A 20,099-nucleotide genomic window follows, 5' to 3' on the forward strand; every position below is an offset into this window, starting at 1 on the left:
CGAAAGGAGTATTTTTGAAGACTGAAGTGGTGACAGGCGATGTCCATTTACCAGGCAACATAGGAGGCCGTTGCACCTCTTCCTAAGCGATTTATTTTGCATATTACACCTAAATCCCTCGTTTGGCCGTTTTCCAGGTAACATAGGAGACCGTTGCACCTCTTCCTAAGCGATTTAATTTGCATATTGCACCCAAGTTCCTCGTTTAACCCCTCCAATCTCGACGGCATTCATTTATATTCTTGCTATCTCCAGACGATTTTCTTCAGCTCAGGAGAAATTTTTCGAACTGGAGGGGTTAGACACAGCCTTTATTATTCATCTCAAGACTAGGGGACTCTCATCAGCTGAATAAAATCGTCTGGAAGCAAGAAAACAATGTAAAAGTGGGAGTTGGGAAGTGCTTTACAATGAGGCGAGATTAGACGTGGTGAGGGAGGCGTGCACTGTTATGTAAACAATTGGTGGCCCGCCAGGGGGTAGGGAGCTACGCCTACTTTGTGACTGAAAAATATCTTAACACCTTTTCCTTACCGATTCATTCTACAGTTTAAATATCAATCAATCAAGCAATCATCCAATCCTGCATTGCCCCATGAGGAGCGTAGGAACCTGGGGCTAGGCAGTTGGTCTCGACATTTAAGATGAGAGTGACCAGCCTCACTCATCCTTGAGTGGCATTACATGAACAATCAACCCCAACCATCCCTTGGATATAAACCTTCACCGGCTCAATCCGACTGGAGTGCAATAATTACCCATTAAACCACCAGGTGCCAAAATTTGGTTGTATGGTTACCACCCAGCGTAGTAAACGGTTTCCTGGTGTACAGGAAACCATTTGTCACTCAGTGTAGAGTCACCCACAGGCAGAAGGAAAAGGAAAGAATGAAGGAAACAGAAGAGGGAGTGTAAAGTCACCCGTAGGCAGAAGGATGAGGAAAGAATGAAGGAAAGAAGGACAGAAGAGGATGGAAGGAAAGAAGGATGGAGGAGAGGAAAGGGCAGACACCCGAGAGCAGCACTACATTGAGTGAGTGGATGGTGAGCGCCCCCACCTATCAACATCAATATTAAAACCTATACAAGAGAATGTTTAGATGCAGTATCGTACTCTCGTGTAAGCTCCCTAACGCCTCTTCCTAAGCTATTTATTTTGTTTATTACACAGTTCAAATACCACCATCCTCAGGATTAATGAGAGAGAGAGAGAGAGAGAGAGAGAGAGAGAGAGAGAGAGAGAGAGAGAGAGAGAGAGAGAGAGAGAGAGAGAGAGAGAGAGATACACTTTGCCTACTGTACGTTTGAAATTATCTTAACACCTGATCTTAAGCGATTTTTTCTGCAACTTATATATCAGGATCAAGGACATAATTCCATACGAGAGAGAGCTGTGGTATAATATGCAAAATAAATCGCTATGGAAGAGGTGTTACGGAAAATGCCAACACTACTGGTACCACGCCAAGAGGATGTCACCATATGCTACTTCCGGTCTCTCTCTCTCTCTCTCTGTCTCTCTTACACACACACGCACACACACACACACACACACACACACACACACACACACACACACCCACCTACCCATCCACACACACACAAAGGACGTTCTCTATAGTCGTCTCTCTCTCTCTCTCTCTCTCTCTCTCTCTCTCTCAATAGCTGTTTTATCTAATCAATCTCACACAAACACCCATAAAAAGGCTTAAAATAGGTGAGGGGGCTAGTGGGGGGGGCTCACCTTAGATCATTCACCTTTAGTCTGTTCACTTAAACCTGGCGTAAAATTGTCATCTATCTTTAATACTCGTACTTATTTACAGCAAATTATTTACATTATGGTGCTAGTCACGAAGAAGTGCTATGAAAAGGATGTAGAGCCATAGCATAATACCTCACGAATGTTATTACAGATGCTGACGATGAGCGTGGACGTGCTCGCGGTGTGCACCTGGGGCGTCCACCCAGGAGCCAAACCACATGTTCACCTGCGCCTCGCCGTGGGAAGGGCCAACCCTGGTGAGGCGATGACTAACACAAGGGAGCGCTGGATCCTTACACGGCGTTATGAACTGTATTGTACCTGTATATCAACCCCACTGAAGTAATTGTTTGCCTGTGGTCAACGGGTCTGCTCGGTCAGACTAGGGCTAAGTAACACCAAGGACAACAACAGACTTTTATATAGGTATCTCAGTTCTCAGAGTTTCCCATTCATCACTTCCAACAAACATCCTTTCCCCATTCGTGCTTTGGCAGCTTGGTGGAAGGGTAGTTCTGGCTATCACTCCCCCTCCGAGGTGAAGGTTCGGTCCTGCAGTAGACGTAAAATGGCTTGATATAGATTCAAAATAAATAGCTTAGTAAGTAATGCTACGAAGTTTGCTGCCTCAAGGAAAACACAGGTCTGGGTAAAGGTGTGTAGGAGGAGGAAAAGGTAAACGTTAACTCGAAGTGAAACAGTGAAAGACGTAAAAATAAATATAGTTTCCTTCAGTAACAACCAAGAGGATGTCCAGCAAAATAAATCTCCAAGGAATATGTGCTACGAAGTCCAATCTAGCCAGGAAAACACGGCTCTGAGTAAACCCGCATAGGAGGAAAAGGAGAGTTTAAGGAAGGCCAAGCAGGTCTCCCGTCCTACGTGGCGGTGACGCAATTAATGTTTTGGGAGCTGGGCGGGACGATAGTAAACACTGGAGGCGGGTGGTAGCGTTGCCAAGGTTGCGGCCTCCACGCACAGGTGGGCTAGTTTAGGACCAGTTGCGGGAGAGTTTGAAATATTCCCAGATTTATTTAATGAAAATCTTATTGTTTCAGCTTTACGTTTCACATACCAGGCTTACAAAACAATGCAAAAAAACTATCAATACTGGAAATACTATCGTGATATGGCTGAACAGGGGCGAATATAGGTGGTTAGTGACTGGGCTACTTAGGGCTACTTTTCTAGTCACTGGGCGAGATTTGCACTGGTGGAGATGGCAATGGTGATGGTGGCCTGAGTCAGTATCGAGATAGAGGTGGAGGGGGGAAGTTGCCAGGATATCACGGAGCAACTTGACGAGAAGGCGAGGAGCACGGAACAGTAGTACGGGGTGGAATGAGTCGCTGGATGGAGGGAAACTTGTAAGGGCTGAGAAGACGGGAATTTGACCAAGAGGAAGTGAAAGGAGGACAGATTTGCGAATGAGTAGGATCGCCTGTGAAGAGGGAGGTGCCAAAAAGGAGTGAGGAGGAAGCGATGAGAGGAATGGAACGTAGAAAAGTGGAATGAACTTAAAACGGAGAAAACGACAGTACAGGAATGAGACGCAGGACTGTGAAACGAAACTTAAATCGGCGGAAAAGTTGATACAGGAACTGAATGCCGAATAGTGGAATGAAACTTGGAAAGGAGCGAAACTTTAAAACAGAAATGAAACGCATAGCAGTGAAATAAAACATAGCGAGGAAAAAATAATTAAAGGAAATTAGTGATGTAGACTGGCAAATAATTGAGTTTGTATAAATGTACGAGAAAAATTTTTGACGGGAAGGAGTAACTTGAGATATTTATTTATTAAAGAGTAAAGTGATGATAAGATAAAGAAGAATAAATATGATAATTTGAGAAGAGAGAGACAGGAAGAATGAGACAAGAAGAGGAGAATATTATAAAAAAAAGACTGATAAGAGATAAGGAAGAATTTAAAATGTGATAAGAAGAATGATACAGAGGATAAGGAAATGAGTACTGCAGAATGACGTGAGGGAAAATCTATGTAGAATGAGAAAGAGAGAGAACAGGAGAGTGAAGAGATTTAAAACACTGATGAGAGAGAATAAAAAATAAGTGACAGATTGAGAAGATTGAGAAACAGAGGAAGGAGGTAAATGAGCAACGTAGAAAGAGAGAGAGAGAGAGAGAGAGAGAGAGAAAAGAGTGAAAAGTGAGATAAAAAAACAATGATAAAGAGATAAAGAGTTCCTACATCATTTAATTATATCACAGTCGTCAGCCATAGTCGTAGAGTTGGTCTGACCGTGAGGGGGGGGTTGAGAGTACCACTATGAGGCTCTTATGTCTCGCGCAGTTGAATAAAATCGTCTGTGGTCAGTTGAATTTGAATGCTAGAGTTATTCCAACGATGTGGGGGTGAAAAGGATGGAAAATGGTGAGGATCCAAGCAAAATGAGGGACGAAGAGGGATGGTGAAGCGAAGAATCTGACAAGGATAGCAGAGGAAGATTAGAGAGATCGAAAAGAAGTGTAGAGTTGTAGCAAACTGGATGAAGTAACAGGAAGAGTAGGGAAGAAGAGGAAAAAGAAGTAGAGGAGGAAGAAGACGAAGAAAGAAAGAAAGGAATAAGAATAGTAGTAGCAGTAGTAGTAGTAAGAGTAATAGTAGTAGTAGTAGTAGTAGTAGTAGTAGTAGAGAAGCACAAGAAGGTGAATCACAAGAAAATTTAGTAATACAAAGGAGAGTCTGAAAAGGAGTGGTCAGAATTGAATTACGTGTATCATTTACCAAAGGACAGATGGAACGCGGTATTAAATAAACAGAAAGAAAGACGAAAAGAAAAGAAAATAGGTACCTTGGAATGAGATGAGAGTGACAAAAAAGTAATGGAAAAGACAGTGATTGAAAAGAAGTGGAAAGGATCGAGAAACGTGAAACTTGCTGTAAATTAAATCCAGTTTGTTTACATTTTCTCCTCGATGGATGGACGCAGTGAAAAGCGTGAACGAAAGAAAAGAACAATTAATTATGAACTATACTCTTGTCACTCTAACTTGGCCTAAAATTGCCATCTCTCCATCTTGAATGCTGAGTTTTAGCGGTAGACTGACGCTAGAATATGGTGCTAGTCACGAAGAAGTGCTAAGGAGAGGCGCTAGAGCCGTAGTATTGTCTTATTCAGCCACTTAGCTACGGGAAACTGATAAGACTAAATTTGCGCCAAGTTAAAATGAACGGACTATAGGAGAAAGTACAGAGGAAAGCTGGACGGAAAGTAAGTGGGCAAGACTGACTCATACATTTTTCTATACATGTGATTTATTTTTAGTCCTGATATTTCACCTTAATGGAAATAAAATGGAAGGTTGACATAAATGGATGAGGGAAAAACATAGTGGTTATGAATTAGTGCATGGGAGTGGCCGGAGAGGAGTGGGAAGGACTGAAACGCAAAATTATCAAGTTATTAAAGACTGAAAGACATGAAACTTGATCAAATTAATTTACGTTTCGTCATTTATTCACTGATATAGAGGTAAAAAGAGTTAACAATATAGAAGTGAAAAAGGACTCTTTCTCTACCAAAAACTGAAACGCAAATTTATCAAGTTTTTAAAAGACTGTAAGACATTAAACTTGACCAAATTAATTGTCTCTTCATTTATTTAACATTTGAAAATAAGGAGGCTGAAAAAAGGGCATTCTCTCTCTCTACCAAAACCTGAAACGGAAAATTTTCAAGTTTTTAAAAGACTGGAACACATGAAACAACCAAATTTATCGAGTTTCATTATTTATTTATCGCCATGGAGGTCGAGAGTCTGGGAGGCATGGAGGCGGGGAATTTGAACTCCCTCTCCACACACACCACCACCGCCACCACAACTACCACCATCCCTACCACAACTGCCGCCACCACACCTACCACCAAACCACTTCGTCCTATTCACCCCAAACGGATATCTTTAGAGAGAACGTCCAATCTTAGAAGGACATCTGGATTTATCGTAGCCTACCTTGTGATGGAGGTAAGAGTCAATTTCTTCCTCCTCCTCCTCCTCCTCCTCCTTCTTCTTCTTCCTTCTTCTTCATCATCATCACCATCATGTTCTTCATCATCTTCTTCTTAATCTTCATCATTATCTTCTTCTTTTCCTCCTCCCCCTCCTCCTTCTTCTTCTTCGTCTTCATCACCATCATCACCATCTTTTCTTCTTCTTCTTTGTCTTCATCATTATCTTCTTCTTTTCCTCCTCCTCCTCCTCCTCCGTCCTCTTCTTTAAGATGCTAAGCGTTATGGTTTATTTTTAAGATTTTCAGATCTATGATGGACTTTTTATTTTATTCCTTGCGACATTCAGACGATTTTATTCAGCTGAGAGAGAGAGAGAGAGAGAGAGAGAGAGACAAAGAGAGGAATGTTCACACACTTGTTCAGGTAGACAGTTAATTATATGTTTTCCGTGTGTAGGTGTGTGTGTGTGTGTGATTTTGACAGTGCTGAGTCAGGCTGTAGTGTGTGTTGTATGCATGTATATTTTGTGTGTTTGTAATTCACCGGGTCGGTCAGGATCACTTGATGGTCGTGATGGTCAGCTTTTACCCTCCCGGAAGGGAGCTGAGAGCTCATATAGTCTGATCTAAGGGCAAGGCTGTGACCTTCACACACGCACACACCCGTCCCCTTGCTCTAGGGGGACAGTAACCACCCACTTCGTCAGTGAAACTTTTCGCAACCTGAGCGAGGCGCGAACTCCCGCCCACCAGTTGGCAAGCGGGAACGTTACCATTGCACCAGCAAGCGGTGTGTGTGTGTGTGTGTGTGTGTGTGTGTGTGTGTGTGTGTGTTATTTTGACAGCACTGAGACAGGTTGTAATGTGTGTTGTATGCATGTATATTTTGTGTGTGTGTGTGTGTGTGTGTGTGTGTGTGTGTGTGTGATTTTGACAGCGCTGAGTCAGGCTGTGATGTGTGTTGGTATGCATGTATATTTTGTGTGTGTGTGTGTGTGTGTGTGTGTGTGTGTGTGTGTGTGAAGTAAACCAAGCGTGATTGAAGGGTGTAGGTAGTGAATATCAAGTAATTTCACATTCACTATTTTTATATCCATTGGGCCATTTGGACACGCAATTAGGAGTAGTAATAAGCTGATTCAGTCTTGTATCGTTCATTACCGCTACGCTCTCTCTCTCTCTCTCTCACACACACACACACACACACACACACACACACACACACACACACACACACACACACACTGCAAAAACACAAGATTAATATATATATTTTTTTCCTGTTTCTAGATCGCGTTCGTCTCTCCAGCCCGAGGACTTTTTTTTTTTTTTTTTTTTTCTTGTACCTCCAGTAAATTTTGATGATTTTTTTAATACCCTGCTTTACACCTTGACCCGTATGCTCGTGGGGCAAGGAGGCTCCCTGGCGCCTTTTTCTTAGCGGTTTATTTTCAGATATGGCTGCTTAATATTCTCTTGTATACGTTATTTGTGCTGAGTATGGCGATGTTAGGTTTATGTAACGCAGATGAGGACGGTAAGATGTAGTAAAATAAATCGCTTAGGAAGAGGTGTTACGGAGCTTCCTTGGCCGATGGGAATACGGGTTCTTGATCTACCTCTCTCCCTCTAAATCCTTCGGCTGCTGTGATTACCTTAGATGAATAAAATCGTCTGAAATTGGCTGAAATAAAGTACAGTTCTTATTCTTGGCGAAATTGTTAAGCAAGATATATATTTTTTTTTACAAGATATATATACACTTTTTAACTCGATTTTTTTCTTCTATATACACCTGACGATACCTGGAACAAAATACACCTGACGATAGCTGGAACAAAATACAAGGTGTTCATTGGCAGCCTTAGTGTTAATTTTCCATTCCCTGTTATGGAGTTGTGTTTACCTTATGATTTTACCTCCCTCCCTGCCCTGCCCCGGTCTGCCCTGTCCTGCCCTGCCCTGCCCTGGACTGCCTTGCCCTGCCTTGTCCTGGATTGCCCTGCCCTGCCCTGCCCTGCCAGACGATGAAACAAATGAGCAACTATGGTCTGTCCTCGTCACACGGCGGGAAGTACCCCATACCGTCCACCCTCCTCGTCCTCCTCACAGAGTTCACCAAGCTTGTCATCGTCCTCCTCTACGCAGCGGTGAGTCATGCCTACTTCACCACACATCACCACAGCACCACACCTCAGCACCACACATAGCCTGCACTGAACCTCACCATACTATAGCTTTACTCTCCTTACATCACCACACCTCAACACCATACATAGCCAACACTGTACCAGGTAGCTTCACTCTCGTCACCTCACTGCACCACCTCATCACAATCACCACACCACAGCACCACACATAGCCTGCACTGTACCTCACCATACCATAGCTTTACTCTCCTTACATCACCACACCTCAACACCATACATAGCTAACCCTGTGCCTCACTATGGCTTTACTCTCATCACGTCACCACACCACCTCACCACACCTCACTACGCTACATATATATTTCTCTGCACCTACATAAGCACTCTCTACCTCACCACACCATATTGCTTTACTCACCACACCTCATCACACCACACCACACCACACAACCACACAGTACTCCACATAGCAACATTCTCGTCACCTCATTCCTTCAACTCACCATCTTTGCACCCATACTGATCTACCTACGACGTCAATTTTCACAGGGTGTACTATCCCCTCTCTCTCCTACGAGCTACCTCCATCCCAGCCCATCCTGCTCACTGCTCTCCACCCACCCTACCCTTTTCCCACCCCATCATCAAAAGTATAAGAAAAATATGTAACTTGCCCCTGTCCACCACCGCCCCCGCCCCTCATACATATTCATTTTTGCAGGGTGTACTCGTCCGTCTTTACCACAGCTCCCACTTCCACCTAAGCCCGTCCCGCCCACTCCACCCATTATTAGTTCATTTAATTATTGATCTATCTGTGTTCTTGCTTCCATATCTCTCATAGCTAACCCTTTACCGACCTCAGTGTAACATTTTCTCATTTCCTTCTGGTTTATATGTGAATTTAATTATTTAGTTAGCTAGTTAGTCCTTCGCCATCTCTAATAACTTATACCTTACCTACCTTTTTGTAACTTTCTTTTTTATATTTTTACATTGGCTGCCTTCACATGTTTTTTTTTTTTTTTTCAATTTGGGAAGAAGTTAAAATTGCTTCTGACTCTTGAAGATTGAAAGAGAGCTAGAGAGAGACGCCTTCATGTGGTGGCACTGATATAACTAGGCTGTGGGGCTGCCTGGTTATACAAACGTCCCTCATTTCCCTTCCTATCCCCCGAAAAGTGGATGGTGGACTCCAGGAGGAGGACAATTTAAGCCTGCAGTCCACTGGGTTCACATTTCAGATGAACTTTGAACTACTACTACTTCTACTGCTACTACTACAACTACTACTACTACGACTACTACTACTACTACTACTGCTGCTACTACTACTACTGCTACTACTACTTCTACTACTACTACTACTACCACCACCATCACAACTAACTTCTACTACAACTACTAATACTACTACTACAGCCTAGAATCGTCACGCCAGAGCTGAACAAAATCGTCTGGCTTTGACCTGAGAGAGAGAGAGAGAGAGAGAGAGAGAGAGAGAGAGAGAGAGAGAGAGAGAGAGAGAGAGAGAGAGAGAGAGAGAGAGAGGTATGTGGGCCTAAGTGGCTCCCTGACGTCTTTTCTTTAGTGATTTATTTTTAGGTATGGGCGGTTAATATCCTTTTATACGTTATTTATGCAGAAGCGATAGTGGAAAGATTTATGTAACTCAGAGGAGGACAGTAAGGTGCAATAAAGAAAATAAATCGCTGAGGAAAAGGGAATTAGGGTGAGTGTACAGGAAGGACAAGGAAGGAAGAGTGTACAGGAAGGACAAGGAAGGAAGAGTGTACAGGAAGGACAAGGAAGAGTGTACAGGAAGGACAAGGAAGGAAGAGTGTACAGGAAGGACAAGGAAGGAAGGGTGTACAGGAAGGACAAGGAGGAGTGTACAGGAAGGACAAGGAAGAGTGTACAGGAAGGACAAGGAAGGAAGAGTGTACAGGAAGGACAAGGAAGGAAGAGTGTACAGGAAGGACAAGGAAGGAAGGGTGTACAGGAAGGACAAGGAAGGAAGGGTGTACAGGAAGGACAAGGAAGGAAGAGTGTACAGGAAGGACAAGGAAGGAAGGGTGTACAGGAAGGACAAGGAAGGAAGAGAGTACAGGAAGGACAAGGTAGGGAAGGAGTTTAATATCCCCACATCCCTAGTTCATCCTGCACAAATAAATATAAGTTACGACAGAGCTTGGATCGTTAATGTCTTACTTAAATCATATTTCTGACTGGGATAAATCTTGTTGTTTTTAATGCATCAAAAACTCAGGGTCTTACATCTTTCAACTCGTCAAAATCTTCAGCAGGGTTATCCTCTAATTTTAAGCAACATCCAACTCAATCCTGCATCATTTTTAAACATACTTAGGATTTCATTCTCTCTGGATTTATCTTGAAAAAGAAAAAAACATATTACATCTCTTGTAAAATCTGCATCCAAGAGATTAGGTGTGCTAAGCAGACGCCGCGCCTTCTTTACCCCTGCACATTTGTTGACTTTATACACGGGTTTTATTCGTCCCTGTATGGAGTACAACTCTCATGTGTGGAGAGGCTCCCCATATACAGCTTTTCTTAACAAGGTGGAGTCAAATGCTTTTCGTCTCATTTACTCACCTCTTACTGGCTCCCTTCAACCTCTGTCTCTTCGCCGCACTGTTGCCTCTTTATCTCTTTTGTATCACTACTTCAATGGTCACTGCTCCTCTGAACTGTCTGCTTGCATCCCTCCACCACTACAGCGGGCGCGTAGCACCCGTCTAGCAACAAATTCCCATCCCTTTTCTGTTCAACTCTCTAATGCAAGAGTTAACCGTTACTCCCAGTCCTTCATGTAGGCAACAGGTCAACTCTGGAACTGTCTCCCTCTGTCTGTATTTCCTGTAGCCATGATCTCCAGACTTTCAAATGCAGCGTGTCCAGGCATCTCGAAATGAACGGGTCTTGAGTTTGGCTCTATGCTATCTTGTTTTTGTTACTTTTTTGGAGGGAAACATCTGGCGGGCTTCTGGCCTTTGGTTCCTCCTTTCTTGCATTAAAAAAAAAAAAAACAGGTTCGAATCTCCCGCTCAAAAATCCGTTCGCGTAACTGGATCTAGCAGTTAGGCAGCACAATCACGGCTCGCTAGGGCGGTGTTCAGATAAGCATTTCCTGTGATAGGTTTTGTCTGTTGCGTCAGTCTAACCCTCTCATGCTTGGGACAACTTAAGTAACTCTCTCTCTCTCTCTCTCTCTCTCTCTCTCTCTCTCTCTCTCTCTCTCTCTCTCTCTCTCTCTCAGCTGAATAAATAACATGCTAGAGTATATCCGACCATGAGGGGGTTAATGTGTAAGAGGCAGAATAAATCGCTAAGGAAATGGTGTTACGGAGCCACATATACTACAGAAAATACGAATAATTCTCCCCTTCAGTTTTTACCTTTATCGTTATCAGTATATCGTACCCTTATCTCTCGCCTTATCACTATTGCTACCGCTGTCAATACCACCACAGTCACTACCACCACCACACCACCACCACATCACCACCACCACCACCACCACCACCACCATCATCACCACCACCACCACAACAACAACAACAACAACAACAACAACTACTACTACTACTACTACTAAAACCTTCATCACCACCACCACCTCCACCTACCATCATCATTTGCTGCTACCTCAATCACCTACCACCACCACTACCAGACCCACCACCATCACTACTACCACCATATACCCTCATCACTCATTACTACTACCATCACCTACCACCACTACTGCCACCGCCAATACCACGACCACTACCACCACAAATACTTTCACCATCACTACTACCACCACCATCACCACCATCTACCACCATCACTATCACTACTACCACTATCTCTACCACCACCATCACTACCACTACCACTGTCACCACTAATACCTTCACCAACACTACTACCACCTACCACCACTACGACCATCACCACTGTCACCATTAACACCTTCACCAACACTACTACCACCTACCACCACTACGACCATCACCACTATCACCACCACCCACCATCACTACTTCCACCACCACAATTACCACCACTACTACCACAACCACCACAACCATCCCCTGTTACCATTACGATTACTACCATACCATCATTTATCATCGACATACAATAAAAATACCCCCACTAATACCGACACACCAGCCCTAAGAGACAGACGTAGCATGTATTCAGTATGGACGGTGAGTATTAGTGCCGAGGAAGTGACATGTGAAGGTGTATGAAGTATTAGCCCTGAATGTCTTGCCATGATTCAATTTTGACGGTGAGTATTAGTGCTCAGGAAGTGACATGTGAAGGTGTATAAAGTATTAGCCCTGAATAAATGTCTTGCCATGTATTCAATTTTGACGGTGAGTATTAGTGCTCAGGAAGTGACATGTGAAGGTGTATGAAGTATTAGCCCTGAATGTCTTGCCATGATTCAATTTTGACGGTGAGTATTAGTGCTCAGGAAGGGACATGTGAAGGTGTATAAAGTATTAGTCTTGAATAAATGTCATGTATTCAGTATGGACGGTGAGTATTTGTGCCGAGGAAGGGACATGTGAAGGTGTATGAAGTATTAGTCTTGAATAAATGTCTTGTCATGTATTCAATTTTGACGGTGAGTATTTGTGCCGAAGAAGGTGGCATGTGAAGGTGTGGTATGAGGCGGGACACAAAATATAATATGCATTCCAGCAGAGAGGCCTAACTCCATCTTTTTTTTTTTTTTCGTCAGAGTAATTACTACCATAAGAACGCGTGGTATGTCCCTAATTTATTGTTCTCCATCTTCGACTATGAGTGTTATATTCTAGGAGAACACTTAGACTTAGAAGAAACTGAAATACTGCTTCAATACCATCCACTCACTTGATAGGCATAGGTATAACTCCTCTGGTTCTTCTTCCATGTAGCTGTATGTTCGACTATTACTGGTTGTGTTCTAGGAGAAGACTGAGACCTAGAAGAAAGTGATCCTGATTAGTCGATGGTCATAAGTCTAATTCATCATCACCATCATCATCATCATCATCATCACCATCATCATCATCATCATCATCACCATCACCATCATCATCATCATCACCATCATCATCATCACCATCATCATCATCATCACCATCATCATCATCATCATCACCATCACCATCACCATCATCATCATCACCATCATCATCATCACCATCATCATCATCATCATCATCCTCATCACCATCATCATCATCATCATCATTCTTTTTCTCCTCCTCCTCCTTTTTTCTTCCTCTTGTTCTTCTTCTTCTTCCTCATGTTGTTGTTGTTGTTGTTGTTGTTGTTGTTCTTCTTCTTCTTCTTCTTCGGATCTTCTTTCTTTTCTTCACTTTCTTCATCTACAGCCCAACATCCTCCTTTTGGCGGGTTGGGGAGTGAGTTAAGGAATATTTGTATAACCAGGCAGCTCCACCGCCTAGTTATATCAGTGCCACCACAGGAAGGCGTCTCCCACAAGTACACATCGAAGGGGGTCATCTCTCCAGTGTGGCAATTTCTTTAAGTTCATTCAAGCTTCCTACGGACGATTTTCTTCCCCCCTCAACCCAGGAAAAACATCTGTACTCCTTTCACTGTAACTTGGCGGAGAGATAGTTAGATTATACACTTCCTGAATGCACACGCCTCTTGTTATGCAAAAAATGATAAAAATTAATAAATAAATGCAAACTATAAAAGCAGAGTTGGGTGTCTGCTATGCTCATTTCACTCTAGTTTGGCCTAAATGTGACATCTTATTTTGAATGGTGAGTATCGACAAGAGACTGGAAAATTATGCTAGTCACGAAGAAGTGCCGTGGAAAGGATGTAGAGCCTTGTCTTTTCCATCCATCGAACTACGTGAACTAGGTCGCCGAAAGTGAAAAATCTGGGCCAAGTTAAATTGAAAGTAGTATAACCCACTGTGGTGTGAAGTGCGTGTGGTGCTGACAGGTAACGAAGACTAGTAGTAACCCCCTTACGTTGGCAGGTGAGAGGGGTATCAATGTGTGGTGCTGACAGGCGAGAGGGACATCAATGTGTGGTGTTGACAGGTGAGAGGGGCATCAATGTGTGGTGTTGACAGGTGAGAGGGACATCAATGTGTGGTGTTGACAGGTGAGAGGGACATCAATGTGTGGTGTTGAGGTGAGAGGGGCATCAATGTGTGGTGTTGACAGGTGAGAGGGGCATCAATGTGTGGTGTTGACAGGTGAGAGGGGCATCAATGTGTGGTGTTGACAGGTGAGAGGGACATCAATGTGTGGTGTTGACAGGTGAGAGGGGCATCAATGTGTGGTGTTGACAGGTGAGAGGGCCATCAATGTGTGGTGTTGACAGGTGAGAGGGGCATCCATGTGTGGTGTTGAGGTGAGAGGGGCATCAGTGTGTGGTGCTGACAGGTGATCCAGGCTCCAGTATCGCCAATAAACACGTAGCAATAACCCCCTTACGTTGACAGGTGAGAGGGGCGTCAATGTCTTCGTGGAGGCCGTGTGCAAAGCTGTGTGCTCCTGCTGCCTGTTACTTCTGTACCAACCTGCTGTACCTGCTGACGCTGCCGTCCACCTCACCACCTATATGGATGGTGCTGATTCAGACCCGCACGCTCTACACTGCATTAGCCTATTTGGTTAGTTAAAAGTGCGTTTAGTTTATGCTCCTGCACGTATTAATGTTATTGCCATACTACTACTACTACTACTACTACTACTATTGCACTGGCCTACTTCGTCAGTCCACTGGCTTCACCCCTTCACAGGCTATTGCTGGACCCTCCTTGTGGCCGTCTTAGAAGAGCCTATGTCACTGAGTTACTTATTTCCCTGGCGGGTTACTGAGGAACCGATTTGAAATGAGCCCTGTGCGTCCCCCCATGAGTCCCAGGACCTCTAGGACAGTTACAGGCGCCTTCCTTAGATTCCCCCATAGATGATTCTCAAGGAGTTGGCTCATAATGCCAACGAGTTTTTGAAAAAACTTGAAGATTCGTTATGAAAATTTAATCACATATAGAAAATGGTCTCTTTGGTATAGTTTTTTTTTTTTTTTTTTTTTTTTTTTTTTTAAGCCAAGAGCTTCGAGGGTCAGGCAGAAACTAGCTTGGTTGTTCTAGTTTTGCTTAGGAGAGACCCTTTTGACTGCAGTGCTTAGCCTTGAACAACCATGGTACCTTTTAACAACCATGGTACCTTTTAACAACCATGGTACCTTTAAACAACCATGGTACCTTTTAACAACCATGGTTCCTGTAAACAACCATGGTCTCTGTAGATGACCCAAGTCTAACACCAGGTGACATCTAGGGTCACTGATCGATGTCTGTCCCGCCAGTCTCTCATATATGAAGAAGGTTCCTTAAATTCCAAGTACTATACAGGTAGTCACTGTGCCCTGCCGAAGGTAAATCTTCCCTCTTCACTATGGTTTTGTTGTTTATCGTATGTAAATAGACCTAATTTTCCCATAGATTTAGCTAAACAAGTATAGTTTTGGAGGTGTTAAAACCCATTCAATACTTCAAGGTAATTTATGCCAACCTGACCCTCCTCTCCTGCCCAGGTGGTGTTCGGGCGTGAGGTGCGGTGTGTGCAGATGGTGGGCTGCCTGCTGGTGGTGGGCAGCCTACCTGTGGCCCGGGTCTCAGAGCTCCACGCAGGACACCACTCCCTCACCACCGAAGTCATCCTCGCATCACAGCTCTCCGCCATCCTCTCAACCATCGCCTCTCTCGTTGTTGAGGTCAGTTGTTGTCACCTTTACCACAGCACTCGTCGTGTTTAGTAACGTGAGCAAATATTTTGGGACGGAAAATCACCAAAGTTAATACCATCTGGTGAATATGTACATTATTGATTGATTTTCTTCCATTTCCTTTTTTCATTGACGTTAATTCATACATCACTGACTCCCTAAATGTTCGTTGTATTATGGATAAAATAATAATAGACGAGACTAGGACTGATTTTCTTTACGATATAAAAAAAAATAATGACGCAGATATCTCCCCAAGTGAAAACCTTGCTTATGAGAATTACGATATAAAAACTTGAGAAACAGAATATCATGAGCTTTCCCATGATGATTTAGGATTTTGGTCATGATAAACAGGTCTTAAAAACAGAGGCGATTATGAGACTGGCAAAGCATGACAACCGAGGCTTCTTGTATATTTCCTTTGACTCCCGAGGGAATAATGCTGCGGGGTATTTTATTTCGTGCCAGTTCTGTGTTGCTGTGACGAGGAAGAATACGACGTGAATTACCTGAAAACTCTTCCCTTTTGAATTCCCTCTTGCACACGTTATATGAATGTGATGCACCACCTCCCACTGCTGAAAAACAGACCTTGAAAATCTTGACTGTATTGTGGCATCAAATTAGAAAACATGGTTGATTTGTGCCATGTGACGCTGCCAATTGTGCCCAAATACCAATCATATTTAGTTATATTTCTGACCATTATATTTGTGTTCTAGCTACTCCTCAAGAACGACAAGAGAAGTGTGGTTGAGCAGCAGGTGTGGCTCTACGTTTGGGGGTCCATGTTGGCTGGGATCTCACTAAGCCTCCACACTGACTTCTCCACCCTCTCAAATCTCCACCTGCAGGTCAGTGCGTCTAATCTGGGTGAAAGAATGTATGCAGAACGACTCAACACACTTCTTCCTGACTGGAGTTAAATGGATGATAGCAATTTACCCTGAAGAATGTATGCAGAATGACTCAACACACTTCTCTCTGACTGGAGTTAAAAGGATGATCGCAGTTTACCCTGAAGAATGTATGCAGAATGACTCAAGACACTTCTTTCTGACTGGAGTTAAAAGGATGATAGCAGTTTACCCTGAAGAAAGAATGTATGCAGAATGACTCAAACATTTATTTCTGATTGGAGTTAAAGGGATGATAGCAGTTTACCCTGAAGAAAGAATGTATGCAGAATGACTCAACACACTTCTTTCTGACTGGAGTTAAAAGGATGATAGCAGTTTACCCTGAGGATTTATTAAACTATGCTCCAATTTTTTTTTTAGCAGTTTACAAGGAGGAGTGAGTGACTCTAAGAGAATACCTGAGCTACACTTTAGATGTCTGGCTATAGTAAGGATGGAAAATGATGACAGATCGAGCTAGAGGGCTGGGTCATCCACACGTCTCTCTCACATCATTTAAGAAAGGAGCAACCTCACTGTCGGTTCCCCCTTTGCCCTACGTGTTTGGGAAACCGGAAGTATACATTTAGAAAGGAAGAGGGAAGGACAGAGACAGAGAGGAGGAAGAAAGGAGAGACAGGCCAAATTGTCAGCACATCTCAGCTGCCGTAGGATTCAGTAAAACCACCCTCTGTAAATTACTCACTCAATTGTTTCTTTATGACACACGTTTGCTGCATTATCAAGCTCAACACTGACACCTAGCTGAGAGGATATCCACAGAGACAGTGATCTGATGATACATTGTCTTCAGAGTAGAGGGTATTTTCTCTGAGTGTTGGTGTCGTTTATATACTAACATTCCAATTATTCTGTCAGGCATTAAAATACGAAAGTGTCCTGTCTTGTCTTGTATTAAAGTTTGCGTGCACAGTATTTTGTCATGAACCTTGATTATAGAGGACATCAATCTGTCATCAACCCTGAGTGTATTTAAAGACATCAGCTTATAACATCAATCTTGGTTATATGTAAGGACATCAGTTTGTCATCAACTTTCATTATGTTTAAAGGTAGCACTTTGTCATCAACGTTGATTAAAGACATCAGTTAATGAATCAGGCCTAATTTTAATGACTTGGCTAATTTGACACACGTGTAATCAGGCGTGGTCGCTAGGATACGTGGTGGCAGCGGTGGGTGCTTCAGCGCTGGCCGGCCTCTGCGTTCCGTTCATCGTCCGGAACCTTGACACCATCGCCAAGGTGGGTCATTACACCTGCCTGCTGGAAAGATGGGAGGCAGGGAACAACTTTCTGAACTAAGTAGATCACAAGGAGTACATAATCTCAGTATAGATATTTAGACTGTTAATTCTTCTTCCTTTATGCCTATGATCTTCAGTTTTAACACATTTTAAGAGGCACTTCGAGTTAAATGAGCATTGATTTTTGCTTTCCTTTAATTCTTCTAAAAAGGTAAAGCCGTTGCAAGCCCGAAGCTTATTGGGTTTTAATAATTTGTATAAAAATGGATACACCACTTTACAAAAACGGATATAATTATTACAAAAATGAATATAGTACTTTACAAAAATGGATTCAGTACTTTGCGATGATTCAGTTGTCATTGTAACCCAGTTCTGGTTAGGATATGAGTTTACATACTTCCAGATTGGTGTCTTGGTCCTCCGTTACGTAAATTAACACAGACTAGTTGTATGCAGACTGTCATAATGAAACTGAATTATATGGCCATATTTTGAACCTCCTGGGAAGTACAATATATAATGCTCACTGTCCAAAAGAGACGTGCTTTCCTACTTCCCATCCCTTTCTCCTAGCTCTGGTATCTTAGCTTCCCTTCTCCTAGCTTCCCTTTCCGTCTCCTAGCTTCCCTTTGACTCACAGCATTACACCTGCAGTACCATTTAGCTGCTTCACTTGCCTCATTAACACACAAGGAACAATACTACCGCCCCTTAACCATGCAGGACATGAAGAGGAAATTTATAGTGCAGATATCCAACAAACTTTAGTATTGTTTATCAGGAGTTAGTAATAATAATAGAAAATTGATATAGTAGAGGAGGTGCTCTTAATACATATGTGGCCAAATTTTCTACCATATACATTTTGTCATCTTAGTCTCCGCCTGGAATATATAGCAGGAGGAATTTAATATCATAGTTCCCTTGCCACACTTCATTACTTTTTTAGTGTACGAGAATACCATTGTTTACTCTACAAGTAACATTTCTACTTATATATCGGTGAATTCAAGAGTGTCAGTCAGTGGTGAAAAATAGGTCTATCTCTCTTTTCTCACCCTCTAAAAATAAATCAATCAATAAAATAGAAAGGATGTTCCCCGACTCCTTGGATTATTAACATCTTTAATTCAACGACGCATTTTATTTTATCTTTGCTTGCTCCAGACAACTTTATTTAGCACTCAAATAATGTCATACTGGAAGGGTTAGGTATTTGCTTTATTTACCCCATTACTTCAAGGTGCCTTCCCCCCAGAGCTGAATAAAATCGTCTGGAGAGAGCAATAAAGCAATAAGGCACGCCCCCGGATTGAAGGAGGTGTTTGTGTGTGTGCATGCTAGGATTGTCTTGCATCTCTCCGTGTTCATGTGTGTGTGTAATAATTTTTTGAATATCCCTTTCTCAGGACTATCTAGCAGCTCTCAACAACACACTGCTGTCGGTGATGACGGCGATGCTGTTCCCTCTCTCCTTCACCCTTAACCACCTCTACCTGCTCTCTCTGGCCATCCTCCTCTGTGGTATCTGGTTGTACGAGAAGAAGCATTTCCCCTGCTGCCCTGCCTCACCCCAGCCACAGCCTCCACCACCAGCGCCACCACCTCCGCACAATCACCACAATCACCGCAGTCAAGAAACAGAACCCTTGATCTGACCACAAACAATTTTCGTGAAACGTTAAAATTCATTCCACTTTAGTCAGGCCCACAATTTCCGTTCCTTCATCTTGTATTTTGAGTTTTAGCAGAAAATACCACCGCTAAAATTTGGTACTATTCTCTGTCCATAATAACGTGGCCTAAAATTGAGTTTGAGCAATAAATCCGGTGCCGTGTAGGCCTAAAATCGCCATCTTTCCATTTTGAATCCTAAACATTTAAAAGGAAAATGGTTCTAGTTACAAAGAAGAGTCATGGAGAGTTTGAAGGGTCGAAATGTTGTTGCTATTCGTGTATTCTGCCGCTGTACTGCACGAAATAGGCTACGAAAGAACCAAAGGCTTTTGCCAATTTAAAGTGGATGGATTACCGGCATTACTAGAAACGTAAGCTATGAGATGTGATATAATTTACCGTGATTGTCTTGTAATGGCGACTGTGATCTTTTTTTGCACTTGATTTGGAGGTTGCAGCTTTTGATTGTTCCTTGAATGCAACTTACGATTTTCATATGCACTTATTTATACACTTTTGTGATTAAAATATATCACTTGTAGGTCGTTGTGTTACTGATCCTTTG

At 42.9% G+C, this 20,099-nt stretch overlaps 1 protein-coding gene across 1 annotated transcript; it reads left to right on the plus strand.

Moving 5' to 3' along the window:
• The first annotated feature begins 5,533 nt into the window (after nt 1–5,533).
• On the plus strand, nt 5,534–19,885 carry LOC145398110 (uncharacterized). The gene is made up of 7 exons (XM_080271065.1): nt 5,534–5,755; nt 7,766–7,891; nt 14,394–14,564; nt 15,494–15,673; nt 16,411–16,542; nt 17,754–17,852; nt 19,267–19,885. Exons 1-7 carry the CDS (start codon nt 5,534–5,536, stop codon nt 19,513–19,515), a joined length of 1,179 nt encoding a protein of 392 aa, XP_080127191.1. The 3' UTR covers nt 19,516–19,885.
• Nucleotides 19,886–20,099: the final 214 nt, after the last annotated feature.

Source organism: Coenobita brevimanus, chromosome 44, assembly GCF_032717465.1.
Source record: "Coenobita brevimanus isolate Jiangsu-jjx chromosome 44, ASM3271746v2, whole genome shotgun sequence".
In the NCBI taxonomy this organism is placed as follows: domain Eukaryota; kingdom Metazoa; phylum Arthropoda; class Malacostraca; order Decapoda; family Coenobitidae; genus Coenobita; species Coenobita brevimanus.

Bases quoted from the DNA above. Each gene is read 5' to 3' on its own strand.
- LOC145398110 (XM_080271065.1), top strand. From the start codon at position 5,534: ATGGAGGTCGAGAGTCTGGGAGGCATGGAGGCGGGGAATTTGAACTCC. The intron at 15,674-16,410 runs GTCAGTTGTTGT...TTTGTGTTCTAG, and splicing joins TCGCCTCTCTCGTTGTTGAG to CTACTCCTCAAGAACGACAA. The intron at 16,543-17,753 runs GTCAGTGCGTCT...ACGTGTAATCAG, and splicing joins TCTCAAATCTCCACCTGCAG to GCGTGGTCGCTAGGATACGT.